The sequence below is a fragment of the Myxine glutinosa genome, chromosome 9 (assembly GCF_964187855.1).
Source record: "Myxine glutinosa chromosome 9, kmMyxGlut1.1, whole genome shotgun sequence".
NCBI classification, from domain to species: Eukaryota; Metazoa; Chordata; class Myxini; order Myxiniformes; family Myxinidae; genus Myxine; species Myxine glutinosa.
The window spans coordinates 19,203,017-19,224,510 of NC_136269.1; the positions used below are offsets into that span (position 1 = coordinate 19,203,017).

Consider the following 21,494-nt stretch of genomic DNA (forward strand, 5'->3'; position numbering starts at 1 on the left):
AATGAAGGTGGGGAGATTTGAAGGGGAGGGGTGAGGGGGGAGTTTGGGAGGGAAGGGACAAGGGTAGGGATTTGAAAGGGATGGGATATGGGGGAGATTTGGAGGGGAGGGGTGAGGGAGGAGTCTAGGAGGGGAGGGGTGAGGGGGAGTCTTTGAGGGGAGGGGTGAGGGGGTAGTTTAGGAGGGAGGGGGCAAGGGGGGATATTTGAAAGGGATGGGTGATGGGGAGGATTAGGAGGGGAGGGGAAAGGGGGAAGATTTGAAAGGGATGGGTGATGGGGAAGATTTGGAGGGGAGGGGATATGGGGAAGATTTGGAGGGGAGGGGTGAGATTTGATTTTCGAAAGTGTACGATTAATGGGAAACGAACATTTATTGCAAAATGAGTTTCTTGTGACCGAGTCAAAAATACGTTTAAGGACGCTGGATGGAGGATGGAGTGCAGGAGAGTTTAGGGAATGTAGAAAAAAGGCACTATAGGAGATATACATTTTTTTTGGGATGAATAGATTTGGTGAGCAAGTCGAAAGCAGCCTTTTAAAGAAGAAGAAGAAAAAGGTGTTATAATATATGACGGAATACATAACGTGAGGGGAAAGTGTAAACATTGAAGGTTAATAACAGTGAAAACTATCTGGGGAAATGGGGGAGAAACACATGGTCGAAGACCGAACGAACGAATAAGAATGAATAAACGAATGAGAACAGAGAAGGAAATGTTTTTTGTTTTGTTTTTTTTGTTGTTGAGATTTACACAAGGAAGTAGGCTATGGGGTGAAAAGACTGGGAAAACAGAGAACGAAAGTTATTGGATCACAAACGACGGACCGCTGAGAGAAAAACAAAGCCTCAAGGTTGTACAGTGTACACTGTACAAGGCCTCAAGACACGACACGAATTAACACGATTTTCAATACAGGTATGAAAGATTTGCACCGAAAATCTTCGTCGGGACACAATATACGTACATACACCATAAAATAAATACAGTTATAACGAAAATACAAATGGGAACAATTACCTAACTTCGATTTCAAATCGCTCGCGACGCAGCAAAGGCCTTGCTCGCGACGCGGCAAACAGACGATTAATTTATGAAAGATAAACACCGAGAAACTTCCACGGTGCACACTATAACTTCACACACCGAAAGATAAATACAGTTTCGACAAAATACAATTGTGAACAGACTTAACTTTGAAAACGTGGAGACCGTGTCTGGCGGGGCTGGGGAGGATGGAGAGATACACGATATAAAGCAAATGAACACTACTAGGAATTTCAAGAAAGAAGTTGGGGATTTAAAGATGCGGATTTGGGGTGTTTTAACGGGGATAGAAAAGATCAAGGTTTTGGATGGGGGAAGACAAGAGATGGTGGTGAACCAGCTGTTTTAAAGACCTGGAGGTCCTGCCAGAATGAATGCCATAGACAGCCTCCTTAATGGTCCTGCCAGAGTCCTGCCAAAATGTCCTAATTATGTTTGGTTGATTCCCATCCATGGCCATGTTTGTTAATCACGGCAAATTGGTGGAATATGTTCCTGCTGTAAAGGAGCTTTATATTGCAGACGAACACTCGTGTCTTTCAAATATGTAGTTGCACTCGCAGTGAGTGCAATGTCCTTGAAGTTCTTGTTGTGGTACTCCACCACGACTTCATTTTGGGTTGTTGTTTTGTTCAGAATTAGTCCAGACTTTTCACCAAGTTTCCTGTTTTGAAGAAGTTTGGGATAGATTTGTGCAGGAACCGGTCTTCAAAGAGCAGCAAGGATTGTCAAGGCCTGCTGTTGTGGTGCCCAAGAGCAAGAGATGGGCAATGTTTTTGTTTTTCAATGCCAGAGGGAATATGTCACCTTTCTCACAACAGGCTTAAGCTTGTCTGGGTCGCAATGGAATGCAGCAGCAGAGACAAAATGTTCCTCTGATTATTTAAAATTGTAGACCCGAGTGGAAGAAGTGCTTGAGTCACGAAATAACACGATGCAAAATTTTTACGGACATGGATTGTTACCATAATGTAGATGGAGTTCCTGGTTCTAATTCACTTTGCCCACGAATGTCACTTAAGTACTTCTTCCACTCAGGTCCTCAATTGGTCATCTTCTGCACCAGGAACATCTTATCTTACTCCTCTCTTTCTCCCCACCCCGCTCCCACTCATACCCCCTCCACCTCCATGGATTTTTAAGCTTGTTTCGGTAATTGCTTCACATCGGCAAAATCCTTCTTCATGGCCTACACAGAGGCCATATGAGCACTGCTAGTTTCTCTCTGTTAACTTTCTTCCCTGGTACCATACTGGTACATTCTTGTGCACTGACACAAGGTGGAGCCCATGATGCCTCTTGAAACAGTACAGCCATCCAATTATCGCTAAAAATGCTTCTTCGTTGGTAGTACTTGAAAACCAGGTGGCTGTTGTATATCACGACTGCTTTGTCTTGTTGCGGCATCCCGGATTTGGGGAAGTTCTCTTTCTACAGTTATTACAAGCAGACTAACAGGGTGTTCACTTTCTGCTCATTTCTGCTGAGCATAATGTGTGTTTGCTGCCCATTCCTTCACAGTTAAAATGCCTCCACACTAAGTGTTGTGATTCTTTCATTCCTTAGCCCACACTATGCTGTATTCAGCAAAAACACCAACATTCGACCCATAAGCTTGCATTGAATTTCAGCACATAAATAATAATAACCATTCCTTTCAGGCCATGAGAAGCGCAGGGCTGCCGAGGCAGTTTCATTGGCTAAGGAGTACAATCCTGGATGGTTCGCCACTCCGATGCAGGATACTCGAACGGCGTATTACCCCAATAAGCTGGTACTCATTTTGCCGACCTTGGAAGGATGACAGGCTCAGTCAACCCACCTGGTATCAACGGCATGACAGGGACTCAACCTCAAGACCCTAAGATCTTAAGCCAGCCACCTTAACTGTTACGCCAACACCAGGCTGAATTTCGGCACATGCATCAACAAAACTGGAAGGCATCTCCAGAGTTAACGCAAAAGCTTTCCTCCTGTCAACTGCAAAGGCAACCATTATCATTCAATTATACTAGCAGGATGTAAGAACAGATCCTCTCAACTACTGGTAGATTCACTTACAATTATACCCCGAAGTATAAAAATCGATGACAGCTGACATCATCTTTTTCTCTTCTTAAATGGCCTTATCTCAATTTGAATTCCATCCTGGTTATTCAACTTTGGATATGCTGCTGCTTCTCTTTGGATATGCTTCTCTTTGGATAAGCCTGGTGTTGGCTTAGTGGTTAGGGTGCCGGCTTGGGATCCTAGGATCCCGGGTTCGAATCCCGGTCGATCGCTGAATTAACACCAGGGGGGTTGACTCAGCCTGTCATCCTTCCGAGGTCGGCAAATTGAGTACCAGCTTGCTGGGATGAATGATCCCGGTGTGTACCCCGGATTAGAATAGGTACACCGTATCCCTACGCATCGTAAGAGGCGACCAAGGGTTGGCGTCAGGAAGGGCATCCGGCCATAAAAACATTGCCTCAAACAGGGAACCATGATTGTCATGGGGTCTGCAAGGCTAACCCCCGCTCCAGCGGGAAAAAATGGCCTTAAAACGATCATTCATTCATATCTTCTCTCAACAATGGATTGAGGAGGTTTTGAATCTCAAACATGACATCAGGGTTGTGTCTCTGGACATATCTCGGTCATTTGACTCGTACTGCCCATATATGTGCTCGTCAAGCTTTTCATCTGTGGGACACAAACCCATCTTCTTTTCTGGCTTGCTGATTTCCTCCACTCACATTATCAGCATTTGGCTGATTGATTCTTCTTCTCGTCTTGCAGTGGAGGCTGGTATGTTCCCCAGGTGCAGCAAATTGGGCCTAGTCCTGTTTTTCATGTACATTAGTGACTTATCTGATACTTTGGAGAAGCCTCTTTTCCTTTTAAACGAACGTGCTACAATATTCTGTACTACACCCATCCTACCGATGGGCCAGAAGCAGCTTCTTTCCTATCTGCTGACCTGGAAAGGATCATGCTGGTTTGACACTTGGAATACCTCATCTAATCCAAGCATTCTCACCCTGTCACCATGAAAGATTTTTCACACACATCAAATTTGGTATCCAAAGCCTGTTAGGTGTGTGTGTGTGTATCCTCCATGATTCCAAAACAATGAAACCTAGCAGTGCCAAACTTTGCATTCATACTTAACGACATCCAAGGGATTGCATGAATGAAAACTGGGTCTTTTAATGTGTTTTTGAAGATCATCGCGCAGCTTGGGGTCTGAATTCTGCCATTTTGTCCGCTCAGCTCAGGTATGTCTTGCTTCAGAACAGGTCAGTTTCTGGACAATAAAGTTTCATATCTACGAATGGTAATATAGCTCATCTTCATACCTACGAATTGCTGTATTCCTGCATACATCGCAATGCTTATAAACGCCAGTATTTGTGCCTATATTTAATTTCCACAAAATCGGAAATCATTACGGAGAAGCAATCTGCTTCTGATAATAAATTCTTCTTCAAACCTGCACTCACGTGCTTGTGGTGCGCGATGCGCAGTGGCTCAAACATTATTTAATTTATGCAAACTTTGAAAACATTGCAGAGAAACAATATGCTTCTGATAATTATTCTTCAAACTCACCTCCTCCCCCACGTGCCTTTTGTGGGATGTGCGGTGCCTCGAGCGGCGCCTCGCCTGCTAAAAATGTTGTGCTATTTTAATTTCCCACTCGCAATGAATTCACCAGCAGGATCAACGTGAAGGCTTCAGCAGCTGAGCCTGGGTACTCTGTGGTAAAATCTCAGAGTTATGAAGGTAAAATAATTGGAATGATTACAATGATTAAAGCAACGCCGGGACGAGTGAACTCCAAGCGCTCATCATCGAATGCGTAATCTTCATAAGTACGAACCACTAATCGCTTGCCAAGCCAGTCCTTCCTTATCAACCATTTTGTTGGTGTGCTTGCTTGAGTGCTTAGGCTACTTGACGAGTACTCTACAATAATATTAGTAACTAGCAGGGTTACCTGGCATTGCTCGGGGTGAGGGGTTCAGGTGTGGATGGGGAACTGAAGGGGGGTGGGGAAGCAAGCTGGTGAGGTGGGCGCAGAAGGATTTGTTTAAAACGGTGAGTTGAGGTGATGCTGGTTTGGGTTTATTGAAGAGATTCAGGAAGTGAGTTAAGGTGATGCCAGTTTTGGTTCATATAAAATGGTTAGTTGAGGCAATGCCGGTGGGGAGAGGGGTCTTAAAGGGTTTTTGTGGTCTTAAGGCCTTCGAGGTCTAAATTGTGTTTGGTGTCTAAAGGGTCTTTGGAGTCTTAAGGGTCTTCAAAGTCTTAAGCATCTTGAGGATCTTCAGGATATTAAGGGTATTTGTGGTCTTAAAGGCTTTTAAGGGTCTTGGGGGGGGGGTCTTTAGGGGTTTTATGGATATTTGGTTTTTAAGGGTCTTTGGGGTCCAAAAGGTCTTTGAGGTATTTGGGGTTTTTAAGGGTCCTCAGGGTGTTTGGGGTCTTCAAGGGTCTTAATGGTGTTGTGGGTCTTTAGGGTCTTAAGGGGTATAATCTTCTGGGTTTCTTGGAGAGGGGAAGAATGTGCTAAGCTTGGAGAGGGGAAGAATGTGCGGAGATTGGAGAGGGAAAGAATGTGCAAAGATTGGAGAGGGGAAGAATATGCTAATATTGGAGAGGGGAAGAATATGCTAATATTGGAGAGGGGAAGAATATGCTAATATTGGAGAGGGGAAGAATATGCTAATATTGGAGAGGGGAAGAATATGCTAATATTGGAGAGGGGAAGAATATGCTAATATTGGAGAGGGGAAGAATATGCTAATATTGGAGAGGGGAAGAATATGCTAATATTGGAGAGGGGAAGGATATGCTAATATTGGAGAGGGGAAGAATATGCTAATATTGGAGAGGGGAAGAATATGCTAATATTGGAGAGGGGAAGAATATGCTAATATTGGAGAGGGGAAGAATATGCTAATATTGGAGAGGGGAAGAATATGCTAATATTGGATAGGGGAAGAATATGCTAATATTGGAGAGGGGAAGAATATGCTAATATTGGAGAGGGGAAGAATATGCTAATATTGGAGAGGGGAAGAATATGCTAATATTGGAGAGGGGAAGAATATGCTAATATTGGAGAGGGGAAGAATATGCTAATATTGGAGAGGGGAAGAATATGCTAATATTGGAGAGGGGAAGAATATGCTAATATTGGAGAGGGGAAGAATATGCTAATATTGGAGAGGGGAAGAATATGCTAATATTGGAGAGGGGAAGAATATGCTAATATTGGAGAGGGGAAGAATATGCTAATATTGGAGAGGGGAAGAATATGCTAATATTGGAGAGGGGAAGAATATGCTAATATTGGAGAGGGGAAGAATATGCTAATATTGGAGAGGGGAAGAATATGCTAATATTGGAGAGGGGAAGAATATGCTAATATTGGAGAGGGGAAGAATATGCTAATATTGGAGAGGGGAAGAATATGCTAATATTGGAGAGGGGAAGAATATGCTAATATTGGAGAGGGGAAGAATATGCTAATATTGGAGAGGGGAAGAATATGCTAATATTGGAGAGGGGAAGAATATGCTAATATTGGAGAGGGGAAGAATATGCTAATATTGGAGAGGGGAAGAATATGCTAATATTGGAGAGGGGAAGAATATGCTAATATTGGAGAGGGGAAGAATATGCTACGACTGTAGAGGGGAAGAATATGCTACGACTGTAGAGGGGAAGAATATGCTACGACTGTAGAGGGGAAGAATATGCTAATATTGGAGAGGGGAAGGATATGCTAATATTGGAGAGGGGAAGGATATGCTAATATTGGAGAGGGGAAGGATATGCTAATATTGGAGAGGGGAAGGATATGCTAAGATTGGAGCGGGGAAGGATATGCTAATATTGGAGAGGGGAAGGATATGCTAATATTGGAGAGGGGAAGAATATGCTAAGATTGGAGCGGGGAAGAATATGCTAAGATTGGAGCGGGGAAGAATGCTCCATGATTGGAGAGGGGAAGAATATGCTAAGATTGGAGCGGGGAAGAATATGCTAAGATTGGAGCGGGGAAGAATATGCTAAGATTGGAGCGGGGAAGAATATGCTAAGATTGGAGCGGGGAAGAATATGCTAAGATTGGAGCGGGGAAGAATATGGTAAGATTGGAGCGGGGAAGAATATGCTAAGATTGGAGCGGGGAAGAATATGCTAAGATTGGAGAGGGAAAGAATATGCTAATATTGGAGCGGGGAAGAATGCTCCATGATTGGAGAGGGGAAGAATATGCTAATATTGGAGCGGGGAAGAATGCTCCATGATTGGAGAGGGGAAGAATATGCATATATTGGAGAGGTGAAGGATATGCAAAGATTGGAGGAAAAAAAAACCACCTTTAGAGGCCATTTTTCCCCGCAAAGCGGGGGTTGGCCTTTTTCGGGAACCGTGGTTGTTGTTGTTTTTCGGTCCCTTTTTTGAAGCAATGTTTTACGGCCCAATGCCCTTCCTGACGCCAACCCTTTTTGCCGCCTTTAACGACAACCAGGAAATTACCAGTGAACTGGTACTCAATTTGCCGACCTCGGAAGGTATGACAGGCTGAGTCAACCCCCCTGGCGTTAATTCAGCGATCGACCCGGATTCGAACCCAGGTATCCTAGTATCCAAGGCCGGCACCCTAGCCGCTAGCCCAACACCAGGGTTGATTGGAGATTGGAGATTGGAGAGGATATGCAAATATGCAATATGCAAAGATTGGAGAGTAGAAGAATATTCCATGATTGGAGAGGGGAAGAATATGCTAAGATTGGAGAGGGGAAGAATATGCTAAGATTGGAGAGGGGAGGAATATGCTAATATTGGAGAGGGGAAGAATATGCTAATATTGGAGAGGGGGAGAATATGCTAAGATTGGAGAGGGGAAGAATATGCTAAGATTGGAGAGGGGAAGAATATGCTAAGATTGGAGAGGGGAAGAATATGCTAAGATTGGAGAGGGGAAGAATATGCTAAGATTGGAGAGGGGAAGAATATGCTAAGATTGGAGAGGGGAAGAATATGCTAAGATTGGAGAGGGGAAGAATATGTTAAGATTGGAGAGGGGAAGAATATGTTAAGATTGGAGAGGGGAAGAATATGCTAAGATTGGAGAGGGGAAGAATATGCTAATATTGGAGAGGGGAAGAATATGCTACGATTGTAGAGGGGATGAATATGCTACGATTGTAGAGGGGATGAATATGCTAATATTGTAGAGGGGAAGAATATGCTACGATTGTAGAGGGGAAGAATACGCTACGATTGTAGAGGGGAAGAATATGCTACGATTGTAGAGGGGGAGAATATGCTAAGATTGGAGAGGGGATGAATATGCTACGATTGTAGAGGGGAAGAATACGCTACGATTGGAGAGGGGAAGAATATGCTACGATTGTAGAGGGGATGAATATGCTACGATTGTAGAGGGGATGAATATGCTACGATTGTAGAGGGGATGAATATGCTAAGATTGGAGAGGGGATGAATATGCTACGATTGTAGAGGGGATGAATATGCTACGATTGGAGAGGGGATGAATATGCTAATATTGTAGAGAGAAAGAATATGCTTAGACAAGTCAGGAGACGACGATCGTTCACGAGCGATCGGTATTCAATGACAAAGGACGGACTATAACCGAAACAGGCCCGGACAGGCCAGGCCCAGAAATGTCAAAACGTAGGTTACTGACCTTGAAATGAAATAGAAAATAATGTATAATCAGTTATGAGGTTAGTTAGCTACACAATACCGAAAATTCGGTGAAAAATGAAATGAAAAAAAAAAATGAAAAAAAAATGAAAAATCGAGCTCCATGGGGCGAGCCTAATGTATGGGGCTAACACATGACATTGGCCTAACCAAATATCGAAACCCCTGTCAGATTCCACCAAAACCCTCGGAGAAGATGTAGCTTGAACTTGATTACCCCCTAAAAAGACATCTTTTTCGGGCGTGGCTCCTCCCACAATGGGTGTAATACGCCCACTCTCGGCAGGACACAACTAGATCATGATATCAACCTCCCACCCAAGTTTCAATAAGATCGGATGATATCATCGGGTGGCTGTGCTGCGGACAGCCAGACACACACACAGACAGATGCACACACATGACGAATATAGTGGTCACTTGATAACTCGTGAACCAATTGGAGAGAGGAAGAATATGCAAATATTGGAGAGGGGAAGAATATGCTAAGATTGGAGCGGGGAAGAATATACTAAACCTGGAGCAGGGAAGAATATGCTAAGATGCTTAGAGGAAAGAGGGGGATCATAGCGTTGGGAAGAATAAAATTCCGAGGTGCGGAATTAAAAGTTTCCATCGATGGGGATTTCATTGTTAAGCAATGCCTCAGAACCAACATTTCCCCACTACTCCTACAGCTCTCCGACCCTCCTGAGCTCCTTCAGGAAACGCACATTCTTCCAGTAACCCCCTCCTGGTTAATGTGCCAAAATTCAGGCTTATTACTCATTACTACACTTTTGTTCCCCTTTTCACACTTTTGTGTAACCACCTGTGACTTATTACATCCATCAAGGGCAGTAGGAATTCATTACTGATATCTTTTTTCATTCTCTGGCATCATCTAATGTATAAAGTTCTTTCTAACCACTGACTCAGTGACTCACTCATTCACTGACTGATTGACTGACTGATATGAATGTTAGCTACCTTCCGGGTGGCTTAGGAAGCTGAAATTTGGCTTGCCGACAGACATCGAAGCCTACACACCGGAAAAATCACAGAACCGTCGGAAAGCGTCCGTGGTTTGGAACCTGAGCAATTTGGTTTATGTTGCAGTTAACTTTCTGGTTCAGGTTAGGGTTAGGATTATGCTTACGTTTAAGGTACAATCATGTCGCCGATGTACACCAACTCGACTTCGTGCGCTCTATTTAATTTATTCCTCTCATTTCTTTCTATGTTCATTCTATCAGAATCTACACTTATGGAAAAGAGGAACTACTAGCAATTCATATCAGCTGTGGTGAGTGTAGCAGAGAAGCATTATCCAATCAGAATTTGAGACAATTCCTGCCAATCCAGATCAAAGGCCTTGCCATCCTGACGTTCAAAAGGGGGCAGCAGTGCGGCAAGCATGGGTGGCGTCCTGACAAGATTGCGTAAGTGAAAGAAACGCCATCCATTGCCAAGCATCTTTCGAGCTAACCTCCGTTCTCTTTGCCATAAAGTTGAGGACCTTAATTGCCATATTAGTACTCGGTCGGACTTCGGAGACTGTTCAGTATACTGTACCGTATTGCAGAAACTTGGCTTGATTCATCCATCCCCGATGCCGCCATACAGATCCCTGGATTGACGCTTCATCGTTCTGATCGGGTATACGAATCGTTGAACAAGGAGAAAGGTGGTTGTGGATTGTGCTTCCTGGTGAAAGATTCATGGTGCACGGACTCCAAGATTATCTCTCATTCCTGCACATCAGAGTTGGAAACTCTAGTCATTCGTTGCTGTCTTTTTTACCTTCCATGTGGATTTTCTTCCTTAATCTTAACTGCTGTTTATACACCCCTAGAAGTCAGTGCTGCATTCACTGTTAAACAGCTTTCGCACATCACCATTCAACATGAAAATGTGAATCCAGGAACATTATCCATCATTGCCAGAGATTTTAATCATACTGATTGATGGAAAGGATTTCCCAAATGATATCAGCACGTTACTTGTAAAACGTGAAAAGATATGCTTTTGCATCATTGCTACATGGCGATCAAGTTTGTATATCGTTCTCTGCAGCCTGCCCCACCCAGTGATTCCGACCACACCATCATCCATCTCATCATCCATGCATGCACGGATTGGAGCGTCTTCACAGAAAGTGCCGCTGACAGACATTGATGATTGCTCTGACGTCATCTTGAACTACATAAAGTTCTGCCAGCAAATTAGCATCCTGATGAAAACGTTGACTAAATATTCCAACTAAAAATCCTGGTTCGATAAATCAATTCGCAGCAAACTCGGTGCTAAGGAAGACGCATTTAGACCAGGAAGTGATGCAGAGGACAATTAAAGCCAAACACGAGCTACGCAAGGCCATCATAGATGCCAGGCATGACTACCAGGAAAAACTGGAGGAGAACATCGTGAGTGTGAACGCCAAAGAACTCTGGAAGGGTCCTCCACACGGTCACTGGTTACTGGCCGAAGTTGAAATCTCCAACGAATGATGACACATTGCCCAACAAACTTAATAATTTATACGACAGATTTGATCACCCGGTGAGCACAGCACCAACCACAGAGGTAGTGACTCCTCAAGCTTTTGTGATCTCAGAAAATGGCACTCGGCACGTTCTTATGAACTTGAAGGTCAGGAAGGCACTTTTACTCTACCTGAAATCTGTTCTTCCTGCTTCACTTGACTCTTATCAGTTTGCCTATTGCTGTAATATTTCAGTTGATGATGCTGTTTTCCTCACTCTCCATCACATATTAAACCATCGAGATAAAAGTGTGCTTACCTATGCTCGGTTACTAGTCTTAGATTTTAGTTCTGCTTTTACTACCCTTTTCCCAAACAAATTCCATTTTAAATTTGATGCACTTGATCATGATGGTTTGATTTGTAACTGGATTTTGGATTTTCTTTTAGACATACCACAGGTAGTCAAAATGGGTACAATCATTTATCAGATGATCACTCTGAACACAGGAGCACATCAGGGCTGTGTTTTATACCCTATGTTATAACAATCTCCCTCTCAGTGTCGTAAAGACGAAGGAAACTATTGTTGAATTCTGGAAAAACAAAACTCCCACTCAAACCTTGGTTATCACGATGCTGAAGTTGAAATTGTCACTTCCTTTTAAATGTTTACGCATCCATATTCCCATTGAGATGTACTTCCCGGTGAAAGTACATTGGTGAAAGTACATCAAGCCAAGTTTCACGTTTTACAATCACTACTCACGATAAGTTAAGGATATTGGCAGGTTCTTCGGTGTGGTTGATTTTGTGTATTAATTATGTTGAAAAAAGTTGTTGGTACTAATTCTATGGTTATTAATGAGTGTGACAAAACACAGCATGCTTGATTTCAATACCATAACCCTAACCCCTATAAAAAAAAATAAACTCACTCCCACAATATCTCTAACTTATTGTGAGTAGTGCAGTTGGAGATAAACACCAATAACTGTGTGAAGGCTCAGCAACAGTTGTTCTTTCTTCGAAGGTTGAAGGGTTTGGGTATTGGCCGTCCTGTGTTGATCGTTCTATCGGGCAGAGAAAGAGTGTCCTGACACTATTTCGCTGTTTGGTATGGCAGCTCGATGCAGGATGACGATCATGACTCAACATGATTGTAAAGACTGCTTGTAAAATTGTTGGGTGCAATCTGCCTTCCATCGAGAGCCTGCACGCCAGTCGAGTAGCGAAAAGAGCGAAAGCTATCGTCTGAGATAAATTCCTTCCAACACACTACATTTTTGAACTTCTCCGCTCAGATAAAAGTTATCGTTCCAGCAAGACAAACCCTAATCGCTTGCACGACAGCTTTTACCCAACTACAATCCGCACCCTCAATTAATCTGTCTCAAGTTTTTGCGAGTGTCTAAAGCCATGGATATAGATCATTTAAACCATGCCACTTATTTCGTCACCAAAATGCTGTTTTAGGGCTGTCTACACTCATCACAATGAATCGATTTCTTATTCAATGTCATTTAAAAGCATGTTTTGTCAAAGTATGTTTTGTTTTTTATATATCACGTGCCTTCGATACGGTCTGGCACCCCGCTCTGCTCACCAAACTCTCCTCCTGTGGTATCCATGGAAATCTCCATGCATGGCTTGCGGACTTCCTCTCTGGTCGTCGTCAATGTGTGGCCCTGAATGGATTTCTCTCATCTCCCCTTCCTGTTCAGGCTGGAGTTCCCCAAGGCAGTGTTCTGGGCCCTGTGCTTTTTCTGGTCTTCATCAATGATCTCTCCGACTCTCTGGAAAATCCTCTCTATCTCTTTGCTGATGACTCCACACTCTGCCGCTCCATTCCTCATCCTTCAGATCGGCAGTCTGCAGTCTCCTCACTCTCTGCAGACATGGACAAAATCACAGACTGGTTACTCTTAAGGTAAAAGACCGACTGGACAACCCTCCCATCTACTTTCTCAGCAATCCTCTCCAAGAAGTTCTGTCACTCAAGCTTTTGGGTCTCACTATCTGCCAAGATGTTTATTGGGAAAACCACATTTCCAAGGTGGCTTCCAAAGCCAGTCACCGACTGGGCATCCTCCGTCGTGCAAAGTCCTTCCTTGGCACACCTGAGCTCCTCACCACATACAAGGCCTTCATCCGCAGCTCAATGGAATACTGCTCTCCCCGCTGGGCTGGTGCTCCTGCCTCACACCTAACTCGGCTTCACGCTGTTGAAACCAAAGCTTTCAGGATCATTGGAATCTCCCTCGATGAAGCTAACTCTGAGGGCCTTTCACTCACTCACCGCAGGCAGGTTGGTGGTCTTTCTGTCTTCTACCGACTCCTCTCTGGCCTAGCTCGCCCAGCTCTCTCTGTGCTCTGTCCCCCAAATACTCCTACAGGTCGCACAAGAGCTGACAGCAACCCTCTTCTGGGAAAACTGCCAAAATCAAGACTCGCTGCTCACCTTCACTCTTTCATTCCTCTTTTCTCCCGCCTCTGGAACAAACTCCCTCACGCTCTTCAATCCCACTCCTCCCTCCAGATCTTTAAAACAGCTGTTCACCACCATCTCTTATCTTTCTTCATCCAAAACCTTGATCTTTTCTACCCCCGTTAATTCACCCCAGATCCACTTTTTGGAAATATCGACTTCTTTCCTGGAAGTTCTAGCAGTGTCCATGTGTTTTATACTTCTCCCACCCCTCCCCCCCCTTTCCCATGCCTTCCCCACCCCCAAGCCCTCTCCCTCCCACAGATCTCCCGATGTACCTGTTCTCTACTATTGTACTTGTGTGCTTCCCTCTCTGCCCATCTTGTGTCCCGCTCCCTTTATTATATGTTTTATGTGTCCGTTTGTTTTTTTGTGATTAATGTTAGCTCTTACACGAGCCTCGATCTTGTATACAAAAGATTTTAAAAAAGAAAAAGAAAATGACTTCTCATTGTATGTGCATCACATAGACTGTATCTTCTAATATATAAAGCTCTTTCTAACCACTGACTGACTGACTGATATTAATGTTCGGTACCTTCTGGGTATCCTAGAAGGCTGAAATTTGGCATGCCGACAGACATCAAAGCCGGTACACCTGGGAAAAATCACAGAACCATAGGAAAGTGTCCGTAAATGAAAATGTCTATTAAAAACCGTAAATACGTATGTAAAAAAAAAAAAACCTCAATGTCTAGCATTTGAAAATTGTAATTTCTATAACTGTAAACTGTGAAATAAACATACGTCCATAAATGAAAAATAGAAAACGTGTCCGTAAATGAAAATTTACGTAAAACACAGTGAACGCGTCCATAAAAAAAACAAACAAATAAAACCTCAATCGATATCTAGTATCTGAAAATTGTAATTTCTATTACTGTAAACTTTGAAATAAAAATCTCAATAAAAACACGTAAAAAGCATAAACACGTTGGTAAAATAAATAAATAAATAAAAAGTTAAATTGATATCCAGCAGCAGGTCGGTGATGCTTACCTATAATCATAAAGCTTCTATTTATTATGTACCTACGTACGAATCACGGTTTGTTATTGCTTACAATGTGTAAGCATACCCCACTAGTATGACAATAAACTCAACAAGGTAAGGATTAGGATTATGATTACTCTTAAGGTAAGGATAATAGGGTCAGGATTCTGATTTGGGTTATGCTTAACAGTACAGGTAAAGATTAGTGTTAGGTACTGCACTTGCACTGAGGTTAGCCGTATTAGAGAAGACATTGGGTTAATGTTAACCTGAATGCTGTACTGTTCAGCAACCTTAGCACCTAACAAATTCTCACCTGTAACTTTTCATTTTAAGTGCCTGATTATTTGGTGCCAACACATTAACCGGTGCACTCTCTTAGTATTTAGCAATGATATGATCAAGACCATAGACTGCAGTACGGTTCATGTACTGTAATGCCATACAGCACTGTATGCAAGTGTAAATGCAGTACTGTACTGCTTTTGCTGTATTTGTCATCCTTCAATGGCATTCATGATACAATGATGACACAATGGCCGCGTTCAATAAGCAAATGGTAGTATTCAAATTGAGGAGAAGCAAAGCATCGCTTGTTGAATGTCACAAATACAACAACAACAACATGCATTTTAAAGGCCATTTTCCCTGCTAGAGTGGGGGTTAGCCTTGCAGTCCCCATGACAATCTTCTCCATCTTGCCCTATTTTCTGCATCTCCCCTTGTTAACCCCCTTGCCCGCATTTCTTCTTCCACCATCTTTAGCCAAGTCTTTCTCGGTCTTCCCCGTCTTCTACTTCCTTCTACATTCATTTCCATCACTCTTCTCAACCAGTCACTTTCATCCTTCCTCAACACATGACCAAACCATCTCAACCTGTTCCTCTTCACAGCATCAATCACAGGCTCTATTCCCATCATCTTTCGCAATTCATCATTTGTCTTCCTCTCTCTCAACGATACTCCGCACATCCACCGAACCATTCGCATTTCCACCCTTTCCAGCCTTCGTTGCTGCTCTACGTTCATTACCCATGTCTCGCTCCCATAAATCATAACACTTCTCACACATGCAGCATACACCTTTCCCTTCAGCTTCAACGACACTCCCCTCCTCATCAGCACGCCACTCAGTTCCCGAAACTTCTTCCATGCACATCTCACTCTAGCAACCGTTGCCGAGTCTGATCCACCTTCTCCATTCAGTCACAAATGATAGACATTAATAGTGGAGGGAAAATAATTTCGTCAGACAGCATTGTATAATGGTTGTATCAATGTACACATATTACCATATTTACATAATACAGCATAGTAATGCAGGCTGAGCCACTCAGGCCTTATTGTTTTCAAAATTAAATAAAAATGGATATTTTTTATGCACACGAGATTGCAGAAAATAGAAAAGCTCCAGCAAGTTCTTTCATCTTCTTGGCCCACCAAGCAAGACTACTCAAAGTTTAGCACTTGGGTTTTAATTGCCATTTGAAAAAGCGAGCACCAATTAAATGTGATGTGCAACCATCTTCCTAAAACGCTTCTGGCCATCCATACAATGCAATGCTGCCACCACGTCTTATGGAAACTGCTTAAAACTCCGTCTTTTGACCATATTCACCTTGTATCTTTGAGCAGATTCCATGCAGGTGCAATCTATATAATACTGGAATGTGCTGAACGTGCAGAAATCTATAAGGTGAATCTGGCTCATTGGAGAGGAAGCACGTTTGGTAGACAGCCCTGTGCAGATGTTTTTTCATTGCCTTTCTCCAGAACGGCATAATCTTTTTCCCCATTTCATTGTGTTAAATAGTATTTATATTTCCATCGTTGTCCTGAGCTGGAAGTTCCAAGTGGAACCCAATGGACAGTCAAGTCACATTCGTGAATATATTTGGGTTTACTTGCTAAATACCATACACTAGAAACAATAGCTCCAACTAACAAAAGAATACTTGTTTCTAATTCTATCCTATTTTCTATATATTTGTAATACTCGTATTTATATGTGACAGGATATCTCCCACCTTTGTTCCCTCATAAGTCACATCATGCTTGGTATTGCTCCCACCTCCCCCACTCCCTTTCCCAACCTGTTCTCATGGTGCTTACTATTTCTGATACCCTCATAATAATATATTTTCCTCTCTTGGTCTGCCTGCTCTCTTCCCCCCCCCCCCCCCCCCTTTTTTTATTTTCTTCAGCTCATAGAGATCCAGGTACAGGAGAACAATGCGATGGAGAGCAAGAGGAGGGACCAGCAAATGATGGGTTGGAAGTAATTGAAGAACACTTGAGAGTGGAAGATCTTGATGTGGAGGAAGAAGAACTTGGCATTGAAGGGGATCTCGCCAGGGAGGACGGGGACCTCTCTGGGGAGGATGGTGATCTCACAAGGGAGGACGGGGATCTTGGTGGGGAGGATGGGGATGAGGGTGTGGAGGATGAACATCTCGGCATGGATGACGAGGATCTCTGCGTTGATGATGAGGAGGAGGAGGAGGAGGAGGAGGAGGAGGACCTCGGTATTGAGGAGGAGGAGGACCTCGGCATTGAAGAGGGGGAGGACTTCGGCATTGAGGAGGAGGAGGACCTCGGCATTGAGGAAGAGGACCTCGGCATTGAAGAAGAGGACCTTGGCATTGAGGAGGAGGAGGAGGACATTGGCATTGAGGAGGAGGAGGACATTGGCATTGAGGAGGAGGAGGACATCGGCATTGAGGAGGAGGAGGAGGAGGACCTCGGCATGGGGGAGGAGGAGGAGGACCTCGGCATGGGGGAGGAGGAGGAGCACCTCGGCATTGAGGAGGAGGAGAACCTCGGCGTGGAGGAGGAGGGGGAGGATCTCGGTCTGGATGAGGAGGAGGGTCGTCTTGGTGTCGAGAAGGAAGAGGAGGACTTTGGTGTGGAGGAGGAGGAGGACCTTGGTGTGGAGCAGGTGGTGGCAGAGCAGGAAGAGGAGGACCTTGGAATGGAGGAAGAGGTGGAGGACCTCGGCATGGAGGAGGAGGATGATGCAATTGGTGTGGAGGAGGATGAGGAGGAGGACCTCGGCATGGGGGAGGAGGAGGAGGAAGACCTCGTCATGGGGGAGGAAGAGGAGGACCTCAGCATGGGCGGCGAGGATCTTGTTAGAGAGGCTAAAAATATAGGGGGGCATAATGAACATCTTGAGGTTGGGGGTGATAATCTTGGACTTGAAGGAGCTGATTTTGCTGTGGACAAAGATCTTGATGTGAAAGGGGATGATCTTGGCATAGAAGATGAAGTTCTTGAAGTGGGAGAGGAGAATCTTAGAGCAGGAGAGTACCTTGGAGTGAGAAAGAAGGTCCTTGGAATGAGGGATAAGTTGCTTAGAGAAGGAGCAGAGTATCTTGTAGAAGAGGATGAGGATCTTGGTGATGGGCAAAAACAGAATCTTGTAGTACAAAATGAACACTGGAAGACTGTCGGAGGCGATGGGACAATAACATGTACGAGTGAGTTGGAAAGTCATAAACCAGAAATAATTAGAGTAAGTAATGTTGGAGGAGCAAGAAATGGAGAGCCTGGGAAAGGACATGGTAATCTTGATGTTGACAGAAATACAGAAGTTGGAGACAAGGAGTTGGCAAATGAAGAACGGCCACTGAAATTAAGAGTGAACAAAGTTGACAACGGAGATGGACTATCAGCTGATGTGAGTGAGTGGGATCATTTTAACTTGCAATTGAAAGGAAATTGGAAAGGAGAATCTAAAGAAGTAACAAGTGTTGAAGGAATGCTTGATCTGCAAGGGAGTGAAGAAAGTCAAAAAGAGAGAATGCCACCAGAATCACAGCAGGAATGTGATCATAAAGGTACTCTTATTTCTCCCTCTTCTCTCAGCACTCCTTCTCCCTTAAATGCAGGCCAGAGTATTGGACGCAATTCCTGCTCTAGTCGGGCTCGTGCCCCACCAGCTCGCCAGGCGAAACTTCGAGCCTCATTTGGCCGGCCACCTCCTTTTACTGCTGAGCCCACAATTCGAACGGGTGCGTTGTTTCGGCGGATGGCCGGTAGATATCACTGCTTGCTGTGTCCTTTTGCCACAGTCCACCGGCGCAGCATTTCCCGCCACACGTCCAATATCCACCGTGAGGGTCGAGCCATGGGATCAGCAGCACGTCATAGTTTGCTTGAGAGTCGACAGTTGGCTACCGGCACCGTAAAGGCAGACAACGGACAGGACACCAAGGGACCACCTGGCCTACCTTATCGCTGTGTTTTCTGCAACTACTGGAGCAGTTCGGTTAAGGGTAAGTTTTTTTGCCTGCATGCACGTGTCTGCATTTTATTTGTTGAACAGGAAGTAGAAATACACAGTGCATAATAGAAATGCACATCAACAAATAGAGATGCACAATAAAAGCATGTACACCAAGGGCATCAAAGTCTCCCCACCAAAAGGAAGTAGTCCAAGCTGATAAAGTTTAATACTGGAATAAAGTTTATTTGGTGACCCATTAGAGTTCAGACCCATTTAGACCTTTTTTAACTTTTCCACCTTTCAACCTTTAGACCTGCATACCATTTGACCAATATAACATTTCAGACCTTTGACCTTTACACATTTACGAGACAATTTAGACCTTTCATTTAGTCAATCCTTCCATTTATTTGCCACAAAATACACCACACAAAACAAGTGCTGGCGAGGGTCTGCAATCACTGATTGCTCTTTCTTGTTACCTCTGCCACCAAAGGTGCATGGAGGTTATATTTTCACTCCTGTTTGTCTGTTTGTTACTTGCAAAATCGAAGATTTTTCAAGTATATTGGTTGGTCTTGTGGATTATTCTGTTTGTCTGTTTGTATGCCAATCGCCTACAGGTAACAATTCTGAACCGATCGTCATCAAACGTTACCCAGTTGTAGAGGTAATCACAACTGAGAAGCCTATTGTTTTTGAGGTCAAAAGTCATCTTGAGATCAAACTTCTAAAATCATCAATTTTCATCTGAACTATTGTCAATTTTTATCCTATTAACTTGAAAATTAAACAGCAATTATACAGTGCATCACTAAATTGGGAAAGCAACTATTTTTGAGGTCAAAAGGTCAAAGGGCAACTCAAGGTCAAACTTCTAAAATCATCAATTTTCATCTGAAAAATAATCAATTTTTATCCAATTCTAAGCATTGATTAAGGTCGTTAATTTTAATCTTAATGAAATGGATAATTTGATGTTTAGATGGCAACTGTTTTTGGGAGGTTGTGAGGGTGGATTTTGCTGGTATCGTGCTCTGCAAGACGTCTTTCTTGTTTGTTTATTTGTTTGTGAACATGATACCTCAAGAAGTTGTGATTGGATTCAGATGAAATTTGGTGAACAGGTTGGGTGTGTGTCAAAGTTGAATCTATTCCGTTTTGGTGAATATCCAGATCCAGATCTGGTTCCAATAATTTTAGTGTGATTTTTAGCTCACCTGGAACGAAGTTCAGGGGAGCTTATGTGATGGTGCGTTGTCCGTCCGTCCGTCCGTCCGTAAACACTTGCAACTTCTTCTCCGAAACCGCTGAAGGGATTGTGACCAAACTTGGCACAAATTATATTTTGTGTTGTGACTGAAGTTTGTTCATGGCATTTAAAAAAATCGGGGTCTAAGGGGATCTACCAGGATCAAAGTGGATCCAGGTTTGACACCCCAAAATAGGAATTTGCTTTTTCCTCTGAAACTACACACACTATTTCGATGAAACTTGACCACAACCTTCATCACCCGTGGTGTACCAAAGTTTCTTCACTGCCTAAGAAAATCGAAGTCAGAGCGGGTCTACGGGGGGGGACAAAGTGGGTTCAAGTTTGACCCCTTCAAAATAGGTATTTGCTTTCTTCTCAGAAACTACTCACACAATTTCGATGAAATTTAACCACAACCTTCAGCAGCTGTGATGTACAAAAGTTTGTTCACGGCATTTTAAAAAATCTGCCCCATTTGGGGGTCTACGGGGAGGGGGGGGTTGCCCCCAAAATCGGTGCTTGCTTTCTTCTCAGAAACTACACACGCAATTTCGATGAAGCTTTGCCACAACCTTAATCACACGTGATATATCAATGTTTGTTCAACACATAAGAAAAATTGGGGTATTAGGAGGTATATGGGGTTGGGGGGAGGAGGGGGGGTTGCCCCCCAAAATAGGCATTTTTTTGTTTATTTGTTTAAAGTCTTATGATTATGTTAGTATGATTCTACATGCTGCCCTGTCTTCTAGCAACCATTGAAATTGGTTTAAAATACTTTTAGTCGGTGTCGTATACTGTTTATTCTACCAGGTGAGCGCCAGGGGTATTTCCCCGATGTTTCACATTTGAGAGATAGCGCAAAAACTATATGTAGCACAACATCTGAAAACGTTGTGGACGGATTCGGACAAAACTTTGTGGATAGGTTGTGTGTGTGACAAGGCCGAATTGATTCGATTTGGGTGAAGATCCGAATCCCGATTCGGATATGATAATTTTTTATTTCTTAAGTGATTCTTCACCATTGAGGGGTTGGGGCAAAAACGATACATAGTATGATATTTGAAAAAGTTGTGGACGGATTATGACAAAACTATGTGGATGGCAACAACTGGCCTATCAGCTGGTTAGGCAACAACAAACCGATTAGATTTTGGTTCAGGTCCGAATCCAGATCTGGCCTATCAGTGGTATTACAATGTACACTGTTTAGCCTGGCATAGGTATGCGCTCTACTGAGTGCCCTTATAGTTTTGTTCTATTATTTTCTGATTCGATCTCTGT

The 21,494-nt window shown here is 43.4% G+C and overlaps 1 protein-coding gene across 2 annotated transcripts in view; it reads left to right on the top strand.

The window, feature by feature from the left end:
- The window catches only part of LOC137435597 (zinc finger protein 462), a 121,845-nt gene that overhangs the window by 28,190 nt on the left and 72,161 nt on the right, over positions 1–21,494 (top strand). Inside the window, exons 3-4 of one of the 2 annotated variants that reach the window (XM_068129506.2) lie at positions 16,929–18,563; positions 18,798–19,001. In XM_068129506.2, coding sequence (XP_067985607.2) covers positions 16,929–18,563; positions 18,798–19,001 — 1,839 coding nt within the window. Of the gene's footprint in view, positions 1–16,928; positions 19,002–21,494 lie in introns of both variants that reach the window. The other variant, XM_068129505.2, reaches the window with a different exon arrangement.